This window comes from Cebidichthys violaceus, unplaced genomic scaffold, assembly GCF_023349555.1.
Source record: "Cebidichthys violaceus isolate CVI_PGR_0920_01 unplaced genomic scaffold, fCebVio1.0.p SCAF_16, whole genome shotgun sequence".
Taxonomy (NCBI): Eukaryota; Metazoa; Chordata; class Actinopteri; order Perciformes; family Stichaeidae; genus Cebidichthys; species Cebidichthys violaceus.
Genome location: NW_027176329.1, coordinates 10,353,641 through 10,375,399, shown reverse-complemented (window position 1 = coordinate 10,375,399; position 21,759 = coordinate 10,353,641). Strand labels below are relative to the sequence as shown.

Genomic DNA, 21,759 nt, shown 5'->3' with positions numbered 1-21,759 from the left:
ACAGTGCTGGCTGCATTGAGATGTGTTTTTCAATAAAGTAATCCAACTAAGTGCAGAAGAAAGCTGCACTTTGACAAATTGTGCCCAAACACCGACAACAATCTTGTGTTTGTCTATCAAAACCCCATCACTTTCACTTTATTATGTTGTCATCATAATGTCCCGGTGTGTAAAAGTTGCAGCCGGCATGTCGTTTTCCAACCAATCAAAGTGTCTTTCAACAGGAAATACATCAAATTGAGGAGGCTACGTGTCTTCAAAAAGCTGTTTCGCCGTGATGTTGAAGCCTTGCCTGGGGTTTCCTAAATATAATAGAGACAGTAATTGGCTACAAGTGAAAAACATGGGGTATGATAAGAGATAACAGATAGAGACAACAATCACATGACAGCTTGATGTTTGATGAATGTACGGAATTTTGTTGTGGCTGTCTCTGTCTGAGAGTCAACCATCCGACCGCTCTGGTTTGTCCTGGTCATGTGCGACTCTTGCAAACACGAGGCATCTGTCTGTGCCGATGACACACACCTCTGACATTCACACCGCGGCGCACCGGGGTGAACTCAAACGGAACACAGTCGGTGAAGAGGGAAATTATGAAGCAGCATTGCCTCAGGTGGAGCCACAGGTCACCTGTCACCCAGTCTGTCTCTCCAAAAAATAGATTTCACCAGAGATAATAAAATGTAAACTCAATGACCAGAAGAGGAGACACCCCGTGCCGGCAGGATAAGTGAGCTCTCCTATTATTTTTCACGAGTACATGCAGCCACGACTCCCTTTCCACAGTTGCTTCGCGTTCGAACCAATTCATTTCGTGTGATGGTGCAGACTTTATTTGTGGGCGCCAAGAGCTTCGACAATCAGAAAGCTGCATAGGATGCACCTCTTCAAAACCCTTGCTATTCAAGGAGGCCGCCCTTGGAAGATGAATGTGGGGGACGTCGGGCGCCTCGGGCCATAACAAGTTATCAAAGGTCCACAGTATGACACCGAACATCACAGTACAATTGTGGGATGCAGCAATCAATTTCTGAGAGCGCAATCTTGTGCAGTCTCGTCTGTATGGGGTATAACAACACGCGGGGCAGCTCTCCTGTCCACGGTGAACCGCCCAAGGCATTTACAGTGAGATAAGAAGCATTGGCTCTCAGACGGTCGATGAGTGGAGGGAGGCTGTCTGGTCTGATAAGTCCTCTTGCCAGCTACGCCGCGACGATGGTAGACTCGCAGCGACGCGTGAACTGCATAAGGCGATGGACCCATCGAGTACGGTTACAACTCTACAGGTCGGTGGGGGAGGTGTGATAGTGTGGAGGCCATTCAACTGGCTAACACATGCCTTAAAGCCATCTTGCCTCACAGCTGCCTCGAGCTACTCCCAGAAAAACAGAATGAATAACTCTTTACAATGAAAATGTATTTGAATGTCTAGGAAAACACTAAACTTAATTGCACCTATGATAGCTTTCTTGTCAATTTACAATACCATGATGGATACATCGCTACTTACTGATTGGTTAGAGCAAAACACAACAAAATAACCCATCACCCCAAAAGTGAAAATAGCTAGGAGGCTGCACCAAAGGTGGTCCAACATGTTTTTGAACCAGTGATTTTGAGCGGCTTTTACAGCTGCTAACTTTGCAAAATGAGACCAAAAAGTAACTGCCTCATTCTCAAAGAGCACCAATAAGTGCGCTGCCAAGCAAATAGCGTCTCGGTGCTCCTGTGCTATTTGCGCGTATCTAAATTAGGTCATATGCATACATTTGGCTTCCTCAATGAAAAACAGTCCAATTAACAAAGATCAACGCTAATAGATGCACACGTAGTTAAAGCGAAATTATTAGCCTCTTCAGAGAGTTGGTGGTAACGAAGTGAAGCACATTTATAAACTGTGTTCTATTAATAAGTAATTTACCTCGCGCAATTGTCCCTACTTATGGTTTTGAATTCTCTCACCTTGGAAAGCACATTGTAATTATTGCCTGAAAGGTGCTCTAAGAATAAAAATCATTACAATTATTATTATTGTGCAGTCTGAAGTTGTGCATTTGAAAACAGCGCTGACAAATTGACAAATGATTTCTCTAAGTCACGTTTAAATTGTTTGCAAAACTTGGTTTGCTCTGTGATATTGTATGTACTGTATGTAATATATACCCATTAATTTACCCATATTGTATGTAAAAAACCTTAAGACGGGGCAGAGAGTGATTGCAAATGACAATTTACGGTGCTATCAACGGCTGCAATCCATTCTTTGTGAATTTGCCGGAGTGTACAGGCTGCATATGTTGGATGAAGTGTTTTGGTTTGCACAGTGCATCACAAGTATATCTTACGACCGATTTTGAGAAAATCTGCACATAACAAGCCACTCGGAACAGATGAGTCTTGGGTGCCGGTGCCTATTGATGCATCTTAAAATGATCTATTTATTGTTGCATTTTCTGGTCCACTACCTTATTTACGTGGCAGGCTTTAGTCCTTCTATTGCTGCAGACACTCTATATAGGAGGACAGTGTTTAAGGGCAAGTCACAGTTGGAAGAATGCACAGAGTGTGCTAAGCTTTGCTGCAGGAAACTATAAGGTTATGATTAATTCAAGCAGCAAGGCTGATGCTGAACTCTTGTAGCACATTTGTGGCAACAAGCCGTTTGTTATGAGATGCTCTACCATCGCAAATCTCAGCTATATAGAACAGATGTGTGTTTCAAAGGGTTTAGAGAACTAAAATCATAACAAAGGTAAATCAACTCAATTCACATTTAAAGAATGATTCTGGTTTATTACAACCTGGGTCTTGTTTTTGTAGTTTATGTTACATAGCGGGCTCACCAAAGTAATTGCTGAGATATGGAAACACTTTCTAATGGGACAACAAAGACAAGCGATCAAGCAGGTTGTAAACAAGCCAACAGCGTCTCATTTCACAAAAGTGATTCACAAGCACTGCTGGCACACAGATTGCCAATGGTGGCAGCGTCTCGTTTCACAAATGATAAACTGTGATGATTACAGCAGACAGCTTGAGAAATATTTTTATTTTTGGCCTCTACTTCCAAGTAAGTTTGCAGAGGATTTGTTTAAATCATCTTACCGCTCATGTTTCTTGCCCTGTCGGACTTTTGCAATGTCACCATGTTTCCAGATCTCAGCAACTAACTTAAAGCTATTGAGAGGAACTTCAAAATTGTGTTGATTGTGGCGGTCCCTGTGGACAATAGCGGTAGTGTTTCAAGCACCAGATTCCCCCTTGAAAACCTGTCATTGTACTGCAGCAGGGATACGACAGTCAGCCCCGCTCAGTCCTCTTCCCTCCAGAGGGCCCAGCTGGGTCTTCAGCAGTGTGGGTTGAATCCCAGCGGGGATCTGAGGGGCAGCGAGGCAAAGCTCTGGTCCTGGTCGGAGGAGAAGCGACGCCGATGCCAGGGAGATAAGCTATTCACCTCGAAGGCGGCCGGGAAGCCGCCTTCGAGGTGAATAGCTCGAAGGCGGTCGGAGCTCCAGCTGGAGTCTGAGCTGAGGGAGTTTCTGGTGAACCTGCCTGATTTCATTTGAGTTTGCGCGGTATCAGGTCCGGTGGCATCAATTACAAGCATTAAGAATAACTATATAGAAATAGCAAATCCTCTCTCTGGCGGTCTTGTTTACTTATGTAGGTCAAATAGAGGCATTAGTATTAAACTGAGACTGTTTCATTACCAGTTGCAAGTTCCCCACAGTAGCTTTAACAGCCTTGCTATTACCCATTGAAGACCTAAGGGTTATCCTCCAAACACCCTGTTAAATAAGGAACGTGTGACGTAGAAGCAAAGCTAATAATAAAGTAAAGAGGCTGACAGCAAGTCCAAACATATGTGGAGCGAGAGGGAGAGATTTGTTGATGCTAAGCCAGTCTGTGGGCTGGTCTGGTCCTGAGGGTGAGTCAGAGAGTGGGTGTCCAGCGGTCAGCAGGGCCATCAGGGCTACGAGTTCTCTCTGAGTGTGTGTGTGTGTGTGTGTGTGTGCATAAATCTGTGTGTCCTGATTTTTGTTATTTCTCCAAATGTATTCAGCAAAATGCATCATAATGCTAGAGGCTATGGTTTTTTATGATTCCCTGCCAGTGTGTGTGTGTGTGTGTGTGTGTGTGTGTGTGTGTGTGTGTGTGTGTGTGTTTCTTCTATATTAAATTCTACGTAAGCTCGAGCCTGAGTTACTGCTGAGCAATTCGCCCACCACTGAGCTTTTCTTTCTTCCTCTGCCCCTTGTCTCTGCACCACCCCTTCTCTGCCCCCACCCTGGTTTTATCTCTTTTTCTGCCTGTTTCACACTCTCTCTCTCTCTCTCGCTGCCTTATCTGTCCCTCTTTCTATCAGGCTTTCTCCCGCTGCATTTCTCTCTCACTGCCTCCTTGCTGTCTTTCATCCCACTGACTTTCTCTGTCTCACCGTGTCTCTCCCTCAACCCCCCCTGTCTGTCTCTCTCTCTCTCTCTCTCTCTCTCTCTCTCTCTGAAGGTACTCGTTGTCGACGAGCTCGAGAGCTCTCTACGCTCCGTCTCTGCTGGTCTCAGTTTCCATCTCAGGCAGGTCACACTCTCTCAGCCCTCGTCACAGACTGCCCACAGCTCCCAGAAACAAGCACACTAAATGATTTCCGGCAAGAGGCTTTTGTGAGAAAGAAAAATAGAGGGTTTATGTAAACACTCAGCTGCACAATCTACTTGCTCGCTGACATGCTTTCTCTTTAGGTAAACATGGACCTTTCCTTCCTTACAAGACATCTACTGACCTTGTGGAGGTTTTGCTGCGTGTGTGTGTGTGTGTGTGTGTGTGTGTGTGTGTGTGTGTGTGTGTGAGAGAGAGATGCATTGTAAGGGATAAAGGTTTAGTTTTTTGTTGGTATTTCTGGTTTAATTAAAACCTATCTTTGTGTATCTGCTATGCTGAGTCATGCTCGTCTTTTCTAATTCTCCCCAAATAAACAATCTGTTTACCTCACTTAGTGCAACTCAGGCCTTTGATTGTTTTGGGACAAAAAACTGAGTAAGTGTCCCGTCATGACAGAATTTATGTAACAACGACACTGACAAATTAACTGTATAATGAGGTCAGCACCAATTCAATATACGGGCCTGGTGCTTCCGTGTTACTTTGGTGATTATTAACTTATCATAACTAATAGGCTACGAAAATAAGACCCAAATTGTAACAAACTGGAGTATTGTTTGGAGTTGAACAAACTGGAGTTACCCTTTAATGTTGCGTAATAGAACATGGGTCTGCTGTTGGGTTAAGTGTCGTCATTTGTTCACATATTTGTGTTCTTACACAGGAAATAAAGGGTTTACTCATCAACCAGCTATGGCCTGTGGATATTCTTTTGGTAAACATTGAATACAAAACTAACAAATGGTTGGTGCCTTTCCACAAGGATTGGGACACAAATCAAGCTGTACAGCCACAGCCAAATATTGACCAGCATCTGGCAATTTGGCTGCTCTTGCATTTACAGCGACTCAGTCACTCACCGATGTTGTGTATTTTGATGTTTGGCCTGACTGTGTAGTCGGGAGAGGTCTGACTGGAGTCATCATCTGCCTGGGAAACTGAGAAACACACCACATATACACATGGAGACAGAAAAGACAGAAGAGGGAGGAATAAAAAGCAGAAGATGGAGAGAGGGAGGACAGACAGGGAGAGAAAACACGTCGTTAAAATGACAAGACTGGGTGAAATGTGCATTTTTAGGCACCACTTAATTTAAAGGGGCAGAACATGGAGCAGTTGTGCCCCTGCCACAGAGAAAGCATGAAGAAATCCTGGACTGAGGATCCAGACTTTCATCTGAAGATAAAAGCATTTGGAACCGGTGGACAGAAATAATTTTCACATTTGCCATTCGTCTAGACACAGAATTACATTCAGACCGCATTGCCAAATTAACCATGAATGAAAGATGTGTGGGTTTGTCAATGTGTACGCGTCTTTTTATTTTCTAACTAAATATGTGTGTTTATGTGAAGCTGTGATTCTGATGCACATTTAGGAGGATGAAATAGCATTTACGGAGAATTTACATAGAAAGCTGGTGGCAATCAAGTTGCAGCTCTTTGCAGATGTAAAGCATATGTCATGAATATTCACACATCTCTTTCTTATCTTAAAGTCTGACGAGGGTTAAGGTGGGAGACACGCAGAGACAAATGAAAACGGTCTGGAGGCGGCTGAAATCAACAGCTTCTTGATAGCAAGCTGTTAAAATGACCTTGCTGAGTAAAGGTTGTGGATTGTAAACTAGACTAAATGCACCAATGCACACATAGCCATTCATGCACACACACACACACACACACACACACACACACACACACACACACACACACACACACAACACACGCACACGCACACGATCAAACTTATATACCTCGAACACACGCGGCGATGCACACACAAACACGCACAGAAGCAAACGGAGGCGTGGTGGACACATCAATAGATTAGCCGTGACACTGGGATGGGGAGGGTGGGTGTTAAGGTGATGTGTACACAGGGGCTGACACTGGCCTGAGTGTGGGATGTATTAGTGCTGACAAGGTTAGAGGAGAGGGGGAGGCTTTCGGCACCGGGCTCCCTGATCAAAGGCCTGCAGGGGAGAGAGCAGGCTACCAGGGTAAAAATAACACACACACTATACAGGGCAGCAGGCATCAGAGAGTCAGAAAGAGAACAGAAGAGATAGACAGTGGGAGAGAGGAGGGAGGGGGGAGGGGGGGTGGTCAAGAGAGCTAGAGGAGAGAGGGACGGGGAGTGAGAGAGAGAGAGCAGGAGAGTAGAGAGAGCTGAATCTCGCAGCTGAATCAGTTTCCCTCCTTTACATCTTTTGTACGGCTTCATGAGAGCATGTCGTTCACAGGAAGAGATAGAGCATTATTGTAATAGCACTGAGACGGAGAATAACATTAAGTCGTCACTCTCGAAGCGCCGCTCCGAGGGAAAAGACGCCATCATCAAAACCGCGCGGCAGTAAAAGCCTCTCTCTGAGACCAGACTGTCAGATCTTAGTTCTTCTGTCTCTCTGTGTGTGTCTCGGTGTGTTAGGGGCGATACAAAGACATACGAGGGGAGAAGAAAGTGGAGATGAAGTGAGGAAATGGTTTGAAACGAGGTAAGACGGAGCTGTTTCGTCTCACCGGTGGAGCAGCAGACGTAGACCCTCAGTCTCAGGCAGCTGTGGCCGTGGTGGTGGGTGGGCGTGGCTAAAACAGAGAGCAAACACACACATGTCAACCTTGTGCCCTCTGCAGGCCACACCGCCCTCGACAATCAGCTGTGCAAACTGCAGCTCTGCAGCTGAGCAGCCGCCTGTCCTTGGCCGAACTTCCAGAATCTATTAGCAACACCCACATGCCATCAATACACGTGGGTGACAGCAGCTGAGGAGACGATATTAAAATACTGGCTGCTCAGCACTCTCAGGCTTTTTTCCCCATCCATCACAATGAACCAGCGTCTGCTGGCCTGACTCACAGATGTAGTAGTACTCCTGACCCACGTTGAACTCGTAGCCCAGCGAGAAGGCGCTGTAGCGCTGGAACTTCTCAGAGAACTTGATGGGGGCGTGGGGCGCGTGGGGCCGGTTGCACTCCCAGCGCTTGAAGCCCAGCTGGGGGTCGCAGGTGCGGTAGCCGCGGTAGCTGACCATGTAGAGGATGTACTGCTCGGCCACGGTGCGCTCCAACGTCCCCCGCTGGCTGGTGTTGTAGTGCGGGCAGTAGATGTCCAGGTAGTCATTGACGCTGACCTGCACCGTGTAGCCTTCCCTCCGTAGCCTGAATGAGGAAAAGAAGGAAGAAATGTGGATGAGTAACTAGGGCCGCAAATAATAAATTGTTTTCATTATCTGGTAAAAAAAATAAAATGTTTGGAGCCTTATCATCAGCCTGAGGCTGCCAGGCAAGCAGACACCAGAAAATCACTTATAGTCCCGCACATAACACCCCATAAAACTGAAACTTGTTGTGGACCCTCCGTGACCCGCGGGAGTGCAGGCTGTCGGTCCCTCAGAGGTGGAGTGAAGATACTATTATTATATGAAACTAGACGACCTGATGAATCCATTGATACCAAATATGTCATGCCAGCTTGTTTAGAAGGGACTCCAGGCTTAGGAAAAATGTAGGTGATTTTCGGAGGGGTCCCCTTGGACCCACGAGTCTCCCCTTTGCAGACTTTATGATAATACCATGCAGTTTTGGGCAAAAACCATGCTGTTGTTTGCATGCGGTAAATGTGTTTTTTGAATGGGTATTTGAATATTTCTGGATATACTGGGGTCCCTAAACAGTCTTGGAATTGCATAAATTGGGTTTGACTGGAAAGCTGAGACTCGTGTGGATCCAATGAGCCTATTTGTATTCATGTGTGATGATGTTAGTCACCATAGTAGCCGTTTCACATAGTGAGACCATTCTTTTTAAACTTCACGTCACTGTATAAAGTGACCTGTTGTGACCTTTAGGATAATGACAGCCTCATGAAACTTTACTACCACAAACTAGAGACCGTGGCCTTTCAGAGGCTTTCCTTGGTATATTGACAATATGGGGGTTTCTGAGCAGATTACAAAACAGAAGTGCTCACCATCCAATCGCAGAAGAATCTCCAGAAGATATTTTAGAGGCTTTTTGATCATTTTTATCATCTTGAGTATATAAAATCCAAATCCCACCACATCTGTCTAACAAATGGTATTAACCAAAAAATAGCTGCAACAACTTTTACGATATAATAGCACATGGTCACCATATACTATCATCATAATGTTCTAAACCCTTTCACACTTTTAAAATTTATTCTAAGTAATTCATTAAATAATGTTTATTTCTGATTTACAACTAAAACAACTTGACACACACTGCTGAGCTGAGATGAATAATATATTCAATTTCGGCCAATAAATTTCCCTAAATCCCACACACGTCTTCAGTCCATAAAATATCAGAAAATAGTGAAATCCATAAGTCTCCAAAGCCCACGATGATGTCACTCCGAAACCCCAAAGATATTTAATTTACAAAAAGAGAAAAGCAGTAAATTCTCGACGTAAAAGCAAAACAAAGAGACAGACTTTTCCCCCAGCGCACATTAACGCCCTCTTCCCACCCCTCCTGCATATAACAACCCACATTTCCGCCCTAAACGCCTTGTGGCAAGTGCTGAGAACGCTGCTGAGAATGATAATCTGCACTCCTGTCTTCCCCCCCAGCCACAAGCCGGGTCACTGAGGCGGAAGGAGATCCTGTCAGGGGCGATGTATGCTCTGGTCGCGGGGGAACCGGCCTGCACGTATGACGGCCCAAGCTCCCCAGGCAAACGTCGCTGATGGACGACTAGGCTGGTGAGGAAGGCCACTCTGAGGTTGAGTATGAGTGTGAGTGTGTGTATGTGTGTGTGTGTGTGTGTGTGTGTGTGATGTACACGACAGTACAGTAACCCTGATTCAAGGCTCCTCACTGAACAACTGAGATGATGATGTGATGTGATTTTGCACTCGGCTGCCACGCTGCGATCTTCACTGTTTGTAATACTAAGTATATACTTATTATGTAAATTACACAATCTGTAATTAGACAAAGTAGAAGTCATTAGAAGGGCTCCTGCAGGTGAGCTGATGAGATGGGAATTGTCCTTGGCTTCAGTGATGTGTAACGTGCTTCAACAGCTGCTGTAATGACTCATTTGCACCACTAGGTGGAGGTATGGTGCCGTCTTGTGTTGGGAAAGCAAACCTCTGCACGTTCTTCCTCTCCTGGTTGTCTCCTTTCTTACACATTTTCTGTTGCACACAAACACAAAGGAGCACACACATACACACACAACAATCCCTCCCTGTGTATATGTTGTTCCTATACACATACACACACACACACACACACACACAAAGCGGCTCACACTTTAATGCGCACATGTGCATACCTTACTAGGTCAGGCCTCCAGAGAGATTTTTATTAAATTACAAAATGTGGATCAGAAATGTCACAACACCTCTCTTTGTCTTTTTTTTCATCTTGCCATCTTTCAGCGTTACAACTGTTTCTTTTTTTTTTTTTCCTGGATACTCTCCTCCACTCCCATCCTCCTTCTCATCCCATCACCCCTTCTTTTCGTTTACACAGGCAGATGAAGATCAGTTCTCTTAACCACTGCTCTTTTTGGGGCCATCAATCTTATCTGTGCTTTCTATCCCCGCTGCTCAGATGTCAGATGACAGACTTTTGTCTTGCAGTGTTGTGGGAAGAGACAACACAGCTATGCTTCAAAGGGACTATATTTAGAGAGGGGGGTTGGTGGTGGAGGAGGGGAGGAAGTTTGAGATTCGGGGGGGGGGGGGGGGGGGCAGAGATAGATAAAGCGGTACAATGGGTGTGGGATAGAGAGAATGGTAAGCAGATAGACCGAAGATGAAAGTGGGAGAAAGAGGCTGTGTTGAATATGAAAACGTGCCGTGAGGAGAATCCTGGATGCGGGTGGTGTGTAAAAAGTCGGAGAGTGATGCAGTCATTGAAAAATAGGTGAGAGGACGTCGACGAGCGAGAGGAGTTGAATGCAAGGAAGCAAAAGCAGGAGGAAGGCTGTGTTTGAGCACTCAATAGTATTTATGGACAAGAGGACAATTTATTTGGCGCATTCATGTGGCTTGAGTGGTGGGGGTGAATCTAGGGCTGCCATGATTAGTTTCTTTATCAATAAATATATTTTTTGATGAATCTATTCATTTAGTTTAGTCTTTAAAATATCAGGAAATAGTTAAAAATGACAGTTACAATCTCACAGAGCCAATAGTGACCTCTTCAATTTGTTTGTTGTGTCCAATCACAGTCCAAAACCCAAAGATGTTCAATTCAGAGTGTAAAGACTGAAAAAAAGAAGAAAATCCTCACATATGAGCATCACACTTGGGATACATTTGTTCATTTTTGCTTGTTAAATAACTTCAGTAATAACCAATAATCAATCATTAAAATTGTTTAAACCAATTGTTTTCAACCCATCACTGAGCCTCAGCAGATGTAGCTACACAGCAAGAGGATCATTCGTTCCAAAAAGTCAGCCGTAGAAGAAGCAGGGGAAGAAAGGAAGAGGAGGAAAAAACAACTCTAGAGGAAGAAGAGAAGTTACGGTGGTGCAGGGAGAGAGAGAGAGAGAGAGAGAGAGAGAGAGAGAGAGAGAGAGAGACTAAAAGGGTGGAGTGAGAAGAACAGGCTGGCTGGGTGAGAGGAGTCCCTCTAGGTGGACGCCGTTATATAAGCAGTCCACTTAGCGGCACAAGACAGAAAGGTTGCAGGGCAGAGAGGGACGGAGGGAGGAGAGCAGAAACAGTGGAAGGGGGGTGAGGGGAGACTTAATAACGTACGGTGGTGGTGGGGGGGGCGGGATAGGTGAAGAAGGAAAATGCGTTGAATGATGACAACAAAGAGAGAGACGCAGAAAGGAAGGCAGAGGCCCAGACAGAGACATAGTGCTCCCCGGGGATGAACATATATGTGGTAAAAGTGCATAAAAAAAAGAAAGAAAAGAGCGATGGCTCTCATTCTCTCGGTTTTCTGCAGCTCACTCCCCTCCATCCAACTCCCTTTCTGCTGTGCATTGTCTCTGTGCCGCTTTTGCTGTCTCATCATCATTTTCCTATGAGTGGGAGTGCACAGCTAGTTAGTAAAGGCTGCACAAGCTGGTGAAGACTCCCAGGGGAGGCAGATAGCTGGGGGAGGGGGAGGTAGGGAGGGGGAGAAGACAAAGATAGCAACACTGCACCTTTCACATCTGCGCTAAAAAGAGTCCTTTGGAGAATACCGGCAGTATCAATAAATAACAATGGTGAGGTAGCGCCACAGCTAAAGACACTTACAGTAGACAGGAACAGAGCATCTCCTACAGCTACAGAAAGTCTAATTCCTGTAGTAAAAAACACAACCATAAATAATATTTTGTGAGTAACAAAAGTGAGGAATTATGAGGAAATATTTCCCTCACTTTCCCTGATATGAGTGGTGTCGATAATTTTTTTGTTTTGCTTCACTGAGCTAAATACAAAAACAAATCCATGTCCTCTGTCATTTTTCTGAATAGTAATTTTGCTAGATAGCATCAAAGCAGAAGAATAAGCCCCACTGACTTTCAAGGAATATAATAGCAGTGGAATTGTATTTTTTTTGTTCACTGACGTGAATGGATATGAAAAGTCTAAACCCACCAAGGTATTCTTCACAGTCTGAAGGTAGTGCTGTTTGTTCTGCTGCAGCTTCGCCCTACATTACTGCCAGAGGCTCCAACTGTTTTCAAAAATCCATTAAAAACAGCTGGAAGAGACAAGTTGTTGCTTTTGACAAACATAGTCCAACCTTGCAGTAGAAAAGACAGTAATAGCTTCTGACTGGAGAAGAAAAAAAACCACTTGTGGATTTCAACTCTTCAGGTATTAAAGGAATAATTCGCCCACCTCGAGTTACATTGAATTCTTGAAGAAAATGTTGTTTTTCTCCCATAATCCCATAATTCCACGCTGATGAGTTGAAGTAACTGGGGGACACGTTTAACGCCAGCAAAACTATATCAAAACATCTGTTTACAATCTCTCACACAACTCGTGCAGTTTATTAGAATCTTGTTTATCCAGTCGTCGGCTCATTACTTCCCAAACATGCATTTAGTCATTTAGTCTCGTCCATGTGTGTTTGTGCCAAAGTGTTTTAAATATTAAGGTTTTAGCGATAGGTACTGTACATGTACTGTAAATAATAAAATTACTCCAGTAGTTTACTTTGCAAATGCACATATCAGCAACTTTTACGGGCTTGCTTTTATGGAATAACATCATAGGTGCCTACTGGGAAATGAAAGCCAGATAACTGTTGAAAAGCATTTTTTATTACCTCCCACACTTTCATTTGGCCAGATTTTCCTTCTAAAGATACAAAGGATTTGTCCTCCAACTTCCTTTATGTGCTTTTCTGTGTCAAAGACAGCACCCGTGGAGCCACGATTCAATTTAAAGAATCGACTTTGGCATAAACGCTCTCCTCGCCTTCACAAACCGCAGCAACAGTAAGTAATGTCGGCCTAATTGACAGTCCACTGTGTTTTTTGATGTCTGTCATTACCGCTTTCCAAGATGGCTGCCGTGAAAAGTTAGTTCATTAAACTTTTTATTAATGCAATTACGTTAGATCTTGTACTTGCTGAGTACCTCCACAGCGTCACTGTCTGGTGATGCTTGTAGAAAGCTGCTCTCAGTACAGATGAGGTCAGCGCGGCATCCTCATTGACGACCTTAAAGACACACTCTCTGGGGTAATCAACACCAGCCTCGTCAGGAGGATAAACTACCGATGCGCTAAATGGCGTGACTTAAAAGCCGTTCACCAATCATCTGTTTACTACCGGCAGGACTCCTCCAATCGAGTCCCCTGGCAGGGACGAGCTGGGCTCTGCTGTTTTTTTTCTCTGTACCTCAGCACCAAAACTCATTACTTGTGCACGCACACATGCGCACAAAAGGACACAGACAAACAATCAGATATGCATGCGAGCGCGCGCACACACACACACACACACACACACACACACACACACACACACAATCACAACATCTCCTGTGAGTCGTCACTGATTGAGTTAACGCTGCAATTAACGGCCCGGTTTACAACGTTTCGATCCAAAATGGAGGGTTGAAGGGGAAACAAGTGCTGAGCCAGTCAGTGGGAAGAGGCAAACGCTGCAACTCTCCTCTATTACTATTAGACCACTGGGAGTCATCTACCGGTTCCCTCCGCAAACCTCTGTCCACTCTAACCTCAGAGAAATTGAGGAACATTACCTTTTTTATATTTACCCGTTGCTGTATAAACCTCCCCGCGGCTCATTCCCCGGCCCTCGCACCTTTGCCTCCCTCGTTCCAGAAGCTCCGCCACATTCCTTTCCTGGCCTTTATCTAATTCAAGGAAGCTCTGCAATAATGTTTTTTTTTTAACATTTACAGACATCCGCACCTTGGGAGCTATCCCGCACATCCACCTCACCTGCAGCATATAGTTCTGCTAGAAGAAATTACATGTCTTGCCCAAGGACACCTTGACAGCAATTACCTTTTTAAGGCGGCCACCTTTACAGCAGGCCGAGACTCACAAAAATCGTACGGTGTAAAAGTACGATTGTTAAAAAATGTATCTCATTTGTCACCATAGCCACAGTGTGCTGTTTAAATGAATGAATCACTTCAGTAACTCATACATCTGGGTTGATGTCGTGACATTCACATTGCGTGCCAACAACGATGAGGTGAAAGAGCTTCATGTGAGCAGCGTTTAAAAGGCTCAACTGCTGCTGTTGTTTAAACATGCAGAAAGTTATGGATTTCAGCTTTAAAAGTGATATTTTATTGATCTCCTATAAGCAAATTCTCTTTGCTTTCCGCTCTCGGTGGGAGGTCTCAGTGCAGTCTCAGCTAAAGAACAGCATCCAGCAGCGCGCGGGACGATTCTTGCCGACACAGAGGCTGAGAAATGGATCTTTCGGTTAAAGGATGGACTACCTGCTCACTATTCCACGCTGCAGTTCAGTTGCTTGGTGTCTCCGTCTCCCCCAGCCTCGCTCCGGGCGTGCCTTTAGTGAAGTGGGTGGGAAGGAGCTGGAGGGGCCCGTTCAGAAATGTAAAGTATTAGCCAACTTATCTGAGGCGAATGCATGAGAGGAGCATGCTGTGTCACATATTAAGGAACACAGCATTTCTGGCAGCACCCCAGGATTTATAGTCCAAGCTGGTGGGGGAGGTGATGACGCAGAGATGAGTCAGGACTCCACACTCAGGGTTAAATCAGCATTGACCGCAAATACACACAACGATCCCAATCTGGGGGTTTACGGCCCTCCATAGAGGTCACAAGATGAAGAACAAGCCTGACACAAGGGCTTCACCTCTCCGTTATTATATTTTTTCTATTAATCAATGCTTCTTTTTGTCTGTAAAATAGCCCAAAATCTGTGAGAAATCTCTATCCCAATTTCTCACAAATTTCCTTCAAATTGCTTTGTCTGACCAGCAGTCAAAACCTTAAATACATTAAATAACCAATGATACAAAACAGAGAAAAAAAACAGCAAATCCTCACAATTGTTCCTCTACTATGTGATAGACAGTTATATTTGTTACATATGTATGCTGAAATGCATTTTTCATTGTTTTTCTTGTGGAAATAGTGGAAAGTTTTACCTCCACAAGCCCTTAAAACAAAACAATAGGAGAGCTGTTTGTTGAATGGCTCTCATAGGGCCGCGGGTAGACGTAGATCTGCTTAAAGGAGTCTGGAGACAACGGCCCGACGCAAAGAGCACTTTGTGTTTGCTCATTGGCTCAATGGGCACCCTTATTTGAATTGTTGCAGTGAGGGAAACAAAACTGATCATGATCACCATAATCACACCGTCGCCACGGCGCCAACCTCTGATTAAATCACTTGCAAAGCATTATGGGTTGCTGCCAGCTCGTTCAGAGGAAATATGATCCGGCATAAATTCCATTGATTAATCTTTGTGGCTTAAACTGCTCTTTACTTTCTAGACATCCACAGAGGAAGTTTAAATATCAAACAGAAATATGGATGACAATGTGAATATTAAACCGTGGCTCTCCTCCAACTAGACTGCATAAAATAAATGGAATAGGGGACTTTCTTTTTTTTTTTCTTTTATTACAATGAATTGTTTCCAAGGAGCACTTGGGAATGCTTTGCTGGCTGTAGTTGGCGCCTGTTCTTTGGACTTTGCATTGGTGTGGCAACTCGGACTGGCAGCGATACGGCCTACACTTTACTGAGCACTCATATCCGGCAATTAAACCCCATATTTTCATAGCTATGGTTCACTTCAATGCAACTGGGATTTTGAGTGGCTGAAACATATATGCGCCATGGTCTCTGCAATGTCCAAAAATCTAGTCATGCAGAAATTGGAATTTTAAAAACAGCATGGATAACACACACACACACACACACACACACACACACACACACACACACACACACACACACAAAAAAGAGGGAAAAAGACAATGGGAACCCTCTTCTCTGAATGACAGGGAGTCTTCAGAGGTATGATGAGGCGATGTCAGACCACGGTCACGACCAGTCTTGAGAAGTCATCCGTCCCGCTGAGCTCGTGGTGTGATTAGGCTATATCCTGCGACGAGCCGCGATAACAAGGGTCCACCTCTCTCAAGGTGAGGCTCTAATTGTACCTCCCCATTAAAGGCTCCATCGCCCACATCTGCTCCATCTGCGAGCCTCACACACAGCCTCCCTCCTGCCTCTCGTTCACTATTTATCCAGCTTCCTAAGATCGTGAAAAGCACAGCTCATTCTCCTCTCTACTTCATCCGACACAGCCTGTTCTCCCGAGAAGTTCCAGCATTCATACATGGATAATGGACCGTACCGACCCAGTTTACTCCAAACGAGATTGGGGTTGACGTCTTCTGATGACAGGGTTCCCTAAATTAAAACAGGATAGAGAGGTTGCTTTTTTTTCTCGCAAAACATTTCAATGTTTTTCATCCCCTTTTTGTCCTTTTTGGAGACAAATTAGTACCTTTTATTAAATCAAACCCTTTTTCAGAATTAAATCAATCCTATTGAAAAAGCATTTATGATAAAAAAAACTGAAAATCAGGATAATTTCTGTCAAAGCAAAAGTAATTTAAAAACCATAACCATATTCAACGATTCAACTCTTTTTTGATTCTCTGTCACAATTCAATATACAGGGGTGCTAATTCAAGTAGTATAAGAGTGTATATAATGAATGAGTTATTATGTTTGAAAAAATTGTATCAACAATAATGTAAACACATTTCTAAACTAGCCCGAATATAAACTTTTTACTGAAATTAAATTAGGTATTTCTTAATTCTCAGTGGCTCCAAGAGCAACAAGTTATACAAATAATAGAAATGTTGCCTGTCACATAAATACAATGGGTAGGCTTTGGCTAGCTGCCTTTTTTTCTCAGAAATGAGCCAATTTCAAAAATAAATTGTGCACAAAATAACATTGTAAAAGAGGGATTTTGTGGGATTTTTCAACAAATCAACCAATAACTCTTGACACAACTTTGACTTGGTGGTTAGGATTACTCTTCAGGATCGATTCAGAATCTTGAAAGATAAGAATCTTAATCCTTAGTTGAATTGATTTTTCCCCTCCTACCCTAATTCTTTCCGTATATTTCTGTTTGCTATTCTGCTAAACATCCGATAAGTCTCTTCACTTAATGGACCTCATGCCCATATGGTGCCTGCTGCAGTATGAAGTGGAAAACAGTAGAAATTCAGAAAGCGATGAATCATGTGCAAATTAGACAATAAAATAGTGTAAAACTGGCAAAAAGTGAATAATAAAAAAAATCTTCACAATCTTAATCAAGGACGCAGTCTGCTCTGTCTCACACATTATCTAATAAATCTGCTATTAGACAATACATTCTTTGAGTAGCTGAAATGAGACTGAAGCTGGACAATCGACATAAGCAATCAATATCTTTTCCCTTGGAATTGATTCTGAGCGGAGGTGTGGACACATTGTGGCAATCAAAGCCAAATGCGGCTCCCTTTTTGTCACAGACCGGACACATCACCTTTGAGAACACACCAGTTTCTATTTTGTCTGGGTGCTGGCCTCAGAGAGAGAGACGGCGTCAGCCACACAGGCACAGAGACAGAGAGCGGGATAGCAGAGGGGCTGTGACACACAAAAGAAGCTCTCGTCAAGATGAATTCTCCACAGCACACGTCCTCGGCGAGGGTGCCAGGCTCTCCCGCTGGCCCGCCATGGCCATGTCCAAAAACAAAGTGCTTATCTCGCCCACCTCCAACTGTCAGGCCACTGACAGAGAAAAAGGAGGGCTCACAGGTTCACAAACACACATCAGCTCATGGACCTAAAGGAGAAATGGACAAATTCTGCACTAAAACAGCGCAACACTGAACAGGAAATAACCACAACAATAATAATAATAATAATAATAATAATAATAATAATAATAATAACCACCAATAAAATATGACACAAGCGTAAATCTGCAGAGATGCCTGTGCGCCATGAGAAAACTCAGCCACTTCTATTATCTCTGCAGAGTGCGGTATGCAAGCTTTGAAGTTCAGCGTGTGAGGGAGGGGTTCAGCGTGCGAGGGGTTCGGCTGCTCTCACAGGAAGTCAACCACAGTAGGGTGTTCACTTTAAAAAAAAAAACCTCAGTGTTTAAGCCCCTGGTCTGCGCTGGCACACATATCCCTCTCTCAGTCAGAACGAAGGGAGAGAGGAAAGAGAACAAAGACAGGAGGGAGGGAGAGGAGGAAAGCAAGAGAGAAAGATGAAGGAAAGTAGTTCTGGGTCAGATTTAGACTGGACGATATTCAACCAGCGCCAACCCTAATGTGGAGCGCCAAGTAGAATAATCTGCTCTTTTATCTCCGAGCCATGGCAACCGCAGGGCTTCATGTAGGTACGCAGCCCCCCCTTAAGACCACCACACACACTCGCTCACGCACTTTGAGAAATGTCAAAGCAAAGGAACACACTCCCCTATGACCGAGGCCAAACACAATCAACGTGCGCACGGCGTTTAGCAAATAAACTCTCTCGCGCTACGTCATTTCCCAGCTCGCGATCTCCCCGAACACGGCGAACATACAGAAGCACAAATGCGCAAAACACTTCGGAGCGGGCCTCCATGAATAATTCACCCACTTTCTTAAAATAACCCATCGCCCCTTTTAAAATATATCCTCTTTTCTTTGTGCAAACAACCCTCCAGCTCGCACAGCAGAGTGGTCATGGAGTAATTATTTACACGTTCCACCAGAGAGCACTGATAAGAGCCTGTACACGAGGAGAGCAGGAGCTACTGGGGGGGTGTCTGCTCAGGTAGCATGTCAATCTGTGGCCCATTAGCAGGTGATGCCGGGCAGGCATGTTCAAAGCAGCTCCCTGGGTACGACGAACCTCTCTATCTGAATAATTGACTGACCGCAGCCCACGTTTGTTCGCTCCTCTCGATATCCTCTGCATCCACCGGCGTAGTCTCCCCCTCCCCTCTTAACTTCCATTCTCTCTCTCTGCCTTTTGTGTTTTCTTTTATACTTCCTTTCGCCTCCCGCTCTATCTTTCCGCAACCTTCCATCACTCTCCGTCTCCCAAGGCTCTGAATTGTGAAGGTTGCCGGTGCATATAGGCACTTATGTAAGCGAGGAGATAAAGAGGGGAGCGTTCTGAAAGCGTTTCGATGTGAGACATCCCCACAGAGGCGAAGCATCTTTCAGCATGTTTACTTCTTCAGGACAATTTTTCTAACACCACAGCTGGGAGGACCGGATGCTGAAATGCTTCGTGTTTGTACCGATTTCTGTTTAAGCTCTTACGATAGATTGAGAGGAGATTTGAGTGGACAGTTGAGAGCATTGAGCAGGCTCCGATGAGAAAGGCCTGGAACAGAGAGCGGGAGGGAGGTTGTTTCACCACACAATGATACACAAGAAAGAGCCTCTCTCTGTAGCCACAATGACTCCTCCTGAATATGGAAACCCCCTTTCTGGAACAACTTTGTGATGAGGCACAATACATTATCCCGAGGAGTCAAATCAAATTCAAACGCCCCCCCTAACCCACCCAACCCCACCTGCCTCCGTTCGATATGCAGCGCAGCATCTGGCCGGGGCCGTTAATGAATGCCGCCTCATGCCATCTCCTAATGGAATTGCCTTGTCTTGGAGTTCACTGCTGTGACACCGGCTCAGCAGTGGCGAAAAGATTACTGGAAAGATTAAAAGACAGAATAAACCAGATGCTGCGCATGACGGGCAGCGAGGCCCACAGATCACACATTAGATAATTGGTGTAAAAAAAATAAAAAATCCCCCGTCTCGTCTCTCCTCTGTTTTCTGCCGCGGTTTGGAAATGGTGGGCAGCAGATCCCCGCCTGGCGTGCTGTCACACCTCCGCAGTGGAAACGGTTTGAAGGGGCTGGAACAAAGCCTGTGTGGTGTATGTTATGTCTGTGTGAAGACGTTGCCTTTGTGGACCCAGTGATGAGCCTAAATCCAATGGCGTAGTTACGCAGCTGGTTAGATTTAGGAACAATGCAGCGTCAATCTTACTGACATACACAGACAAGGCAAAAATTCACACAAAGACCAGCGAACTCACACACACTTCTTTCCTCGCTCCAAAATAAACACCCTCTCACTCCACTACACATGCACACTTTATCTCCCTCCCTCGTGTGCCAGTGCATCTTTCTCTCCCTCATTTTTTTCCACTTTGCTTCACTCTACACTATCTTTCTATCCATCTACAATGCGTAGTTATCTCCCTCTCCATCTCTTCCCCTCTCAGAGCGGCCCAGCGATGGGCTTGTGCCCTTTCATAATTCATGGAGTTGTTCTTATGGCTCAGGCAGCCATGTCGGATGTGAATCTGTGTGCCTCAAAGGCTCACCCAGCCTACTCCGCCTCAGCCAGGGGGGTTACAGCTCGAGCTGCTGTGCTCAGGTACCATACAACACTAAATCAACTTGCCCAATCCTGCCTCGGTCATAGAGCACAAACAGCACATGCAAATTCTCTGCTTTTGTTTAACTCTCCACTAGCTAGGCCACCTTTTTTTTTTCAAGTCAATTTATTATGCTTAAATGCAGCTGACAGTAGGGCTGGGCAAAAATGAACATCCTTTCATGTATCATCTTATTGTTCTACAAATATGTGAGTTTGTTTCATTGTGCAGGTTATAATCAAAAATCACTAAAAATAGAAGTGCAGTTTGTATTTAACACATATTAAGAACTTAATGCTTGAACCTCACCATGAATACGTTATTTGTGATTGTATATGCATTTACCAGATTGTGATACATATTTGATTGATAAATATCTATTAAACCTGCATTAATTGGGTTTTTGGACACTTTGGTTTTTGGCAGCATTACTAGCTCTATACAGAATAATACAGAGCAACTTTGGCAATCATTTGAAGTTTTTTGGCAATCTGGCCGATTCAATATTCACTCTTGTTTTATCTCTGTTTTGGTAGTGTACAGTGGGGTTTATTTGGTTGCCTTTTTACAGAAAACAGCTGCCACTGGAAATAATGCTAATTAGACTGGTGAGACTGAACAAGACACACAGAAAGTTGCGAGGCATGAAACCAAAAACAAAGATGCTAGAAATGCTCTGTAGAGCGGAGGGTAACTGCAGAATCAGGTGAATTCACTGTGACATTATACAGATCCATTGTAATATAAAATATTGATAAAAGCAGCTTTAAATCAATATCCCAATATTGATTTAAAAAATAACTTATCTAACAATTCCCATCTTTATTTTGCACCAAATTGATGGTGTCTAAACCAAACAGTACCATAAAGTAAGCTAATACATCCATGCAGATGAAAAATAAATAAATAAACATTTTCAAATAATGAAACACCATGACACACTCAATCTGCTCTGGAAGAAAAATGACAGATTTGATCGGTCACTTGATTGGAAGCTGAATTAAGCTGCAGGGTGTTTGGTTCTTGCTGTGCGGTTCTGTGGGTAAAATGGTCCATGTGGCAGGAAAACAAAGGATGAGAGTCTCTAAACGGGCAGCTGAGTCGGTGAGTGTGTTTCATGTGCGCTGTATACCACACACACACACACACACACACACACACACACTTG

The 21,759-nt window shown here is 44.3% G+C and overlaps 1 protein-coding gene across 2 annotated transcripts in view; it reads right to left on the bottom strand.

Annotated features, from left to right (window-relative positions):
• efna3a (ephrin-A3a) overlaps positions 1 to 21,759 on the bottom strand; it is a 60,234-nt gene that overhangs the window by 2,655 nt on the left and 35,820 nt on the right. Inside the window, exons 2-4 of one of the 2 annotated variants that reach the window (XM_068711177.1) lie at positions 7,525 to 7,826; positions 7,188 to 7,253; positions 5,523 to 5,600 (exon numbers count right to left, since the gene is read on the bottom strand). In XM_068711177.1, the coding sequence (XP_068567278.1) occupies positions 5,523 to 5,600; positions 7,188 to 7,253; positions 7,525 to 7,826 (446 nt within the window). The remainder of the gene's footprint in view (positions 1 to 5,522; positions 5,601 to 7,187; positions 7,254 to 7,524; positions 7,827 to 21,759) is intronic. The other variant, XM_068711178.1, reaches the window with a different exon arrangement.